General features: G+C 37.4%; 1 protein-coding gene across 1 annotated transcript; it reads left to right on the top strand.

Annotated features, from left to right (window-relative positions):
- The first annotated feature begins 497 nt into the window (after positions 1 to 497).
- Positions 498 to 800, top strand: LOC132585798 (parvalbumin beta 3-like). Its single transcript, XM_060257677.1, has one exon. It carries the CDS (start codon positions 498 to 500, stop codon positions 798 to 800), a length of 303 nt encoding a protein of 100 aa, XP_060113660.1.
- The last annotated feature ends 2,210 nt before the right edge of the window (positions 801 to 3,010 follow it).

The following is a 3,010-nucleotide window of genomic DNA, read 5'->3' as shown; positions in this document are numbered from 1 at the left end:
AGTACTCACTAAATTCTCTACTTGACCCTTCCTGAGATTCACAGAAGTAAAATGAAATGAAGATGTGACATTAACAGGGATTAATTTCTGGTGACCTCATAATACAGATATCAACATTCCCTTCCTTGTGAACATCCAAAAAAATGTTTAGCCCTTTTGGCTCAGAGGCATTTGAAATGTGAGCTTAAGCTCTTATCAACAACTAAATGCATAGTTTTACCTCTTCCTCGTTATTAGCTATGTCATTCATAGGGGTTAATTACTGTTGATATTTTTGAAATGGCATCATTTTCTAAACTTTCTAAGGTGGCAGATGTTCTAACAGAACAAATAAAAGTCTACATTGCCAGTTATTTCATGTGGAGAAAGAATGTCCTTTACTCTAGTATTCATGGAAAACCATTTTATAATCTCAACCATGCATTCTATCTTGACCTTTCTTTTAGCACCTTTCAAATCCAACAGCCTTTCCTGGAGCACTTTCGACAGTTGCAAAGATGGTGATGACTGATGTCCTCAGTGTGGATGATATGAAGAAAGAGATGGGAGCTGCTATCAGGAAATTCAGTGAAATGGCAGGGATGAAGGGAGAAGGAAGATTTTGGAAAAGTTTCAACATTCTCGACATCGATCAAAATGGCTATATTGGAGAATATGAATTAATGGAGTTTTTGCAAAATTTTAGGTCAGGAAGCCGAGCTTTGACTGTTAAAGAAATCAGTGATTTCTTGAATGCTGCAGATACAGATGGAGATGGCAAAATAAGTTTTGAGGAATTCATACGCTTGGTGCATTCATAGAAAAAGGCCTTGACCAGTCAGGATCCTTCATCCACCGTTCAGTACCTGATTCCACCAGTTCTCTGCTGAGTTCCATAGTCTTCTCCTGTTTAGCTATGTTGCCTTATACTCCAGCTGAGTTCTCTGCAGCCTTCTAACTCTGTAATTGTACTGAAGGATGCTGTTAAAACAATAAAGGTCACATCAATGCAGAAAAAAACATGTATTGTATCTGAATTTAGTTCATTAACAGTAAAAATGGGCAGAAACCAAACCACAAAGTACAATTTGTGAATTTTGTCCTGTTGTTTGTGAACCAAGGTTTTTGATGAGTCTCCCATCACAAACTTCCATGAAATTTTAAAGCAATCTTTTGCAGTTTGTGGCGGTTAATGGATAGAGCAGAAAGCAGGGGTTTAAAGGGACTTTGAGTCCCTTTAAACCCCTGTTTTCTTCTCAACACCACTCAGCTATTTTGGGCTTTCTTCAGCAGTTTCTTTAACATTTAAAGGGACTGCACAAGAAAGCCTAAAACAGCTGAGCAACAGGGACCAGGTGGTTCTGTTCATGGTTCTGTTTGTGGTTCACCACATATTATGAATTGAGATGAACTGAATTTTTACAGTTTTTGCTTGTTCTTAATGAACACTACAGTCTCAAACCAAGTTATACCCTTCTATTTGATTCAAATAGATTTAGAAAGGGTGACCCTGCATAGGATCACATTGTAATTATAAATATAGTGTATCTTTAAACACTATATATTTTTTATTTTACTTGAGGGGTGGAATTTCACCAACAGGTTTTTAAAAAAACAGACTGTTGTTACTGTCACAGGATGATGGCTAGAAGAATTTTGCAAATTTTCGACCTTTATAAGGGAAAATCTAATTACTCCTTCCCCTCATTTCCAAAATATATAAAAGCCCTATGGTGAAGCCAAATCTAGGTCTCCCATTGGCTGTGGTGTGCACTCCAAACAAAGAAAGGGGAAGGGGGGAACTCAACCAAAATCTAAACAGTGTAATAGAGGGTCAAGCTGCCTACACAATTCATAAAAATGTATAACATTTAATATAAAGCATCCAACAAATGTATATTTGAAAATGTATATGGTTTGCAAATTTTATGTAGTCTGAATTCAGACAATATGTTTTAAAATTCAATTCTGTGTATGCTTTATATTAAATGTTATATTTTTAATGAATTATGTTATAGGAAGCTTGACCATCTATTACACTGTGGTGTGCACTCCATCAACCATTGGCCCATCAGCCACCACTCAAAATCTGTTGTGATCAATTGGCTGAAGATTGAGGCACTGCTTTGCAGAGGAGAGAATGAAAGCCCTTCCTCCATTAGCTGAGAGAGGGAGGAGGAGGGAAACAGCCACAGAAGCCTTCCCTCAATTGGCTGAGGGCTCCTCCCTCTCCTCCTCTGAGGAACTTTACAGCAAGAGAGACATAGATAATCTCTTTTATGAGAGGGGGGAGTGAGAAATAAAGCAAACAGAGGAAAAGAAGGAAGGAAGAAACTATACAGTCAGAGAGACATAGATAAAAAGACATTCCTTTTATGAGAGAGAGAGAACACACACACACAGAAACAAACACACACACACACACACAGAGAGAAACAGAGAGTATGGAGTCCCATGTTTAAAACTCGGCCACTAGGGAAGCAGCCTTTGCCTATTGCTAAATATATTTAGTGTGACAAACTTAGTGTGACAAATCAGGGCTGGTGGAAATGATACTTGGATGGGAGAGGGAAGTTGAATGGGTGGGATGAATAGGCAGAACCACCTAGTTCTTCCTGATGAGTATGTCAATCAATCAGTCAATCAATCAATATATTTATTATGATCATAAATAAGAATAAAATAAAAAAAGGTATCAATCGAGGGAAATAATATACAACTAGATAAAAATTCAATTTTACCCTGTAACAAAATGAATCAACTTGTTGCTGTGGATCTCTGGTGTATTCTATAAGCAGCTGCAAAGAATTTTGCACAGTTAATAGTTGTTCCAGAATTAGTCCCTTTCAGACGACTCGCTGTGATTTCTTTATCAGAACGTTCTGGGTAAGATTGAAGCAGAGGGACAATGAACTTCACATGGATATTCACATACAGATTACAGTGTTATAGGATATGCTCAACTGATTCAATCTCATTGGATCCACAGATACATAGTCCTTGATCCAAGGGAATCTTTTTATATTTTCCA

This window comes from Heteronotia binoei, chromosome 17 (assembly GCF_032191835.1).
Source record: "Heteronotia binoei isolate CCM8104 ecotype False Entrance Well chromosome 17, APGP_CSIRO_Hbin_v1, whole genome shotgun sequence".
In the NCBI taxonomy this organism is placed as follows: Eukaryota; Metazoa; Chordata; class Lepidosauria; order Squamata; family Gekkonidae; genus Heteronotia; species Heteronotia binoei.
Note: the sequence above shows the minus strand (reverse complement) of the source record. Positions and strands in the feature narration are given on the sequence as shown.

Bases quoted from the DNA above. Each gene is read 5' to 3' on its own strand.
- LOC132585798 (XM_060257677.1), top strand. From the start codon at position 498: ATGGTGATGACTGATGTCCTCAGTGTGGATGATATGAAGAAAGAGATG.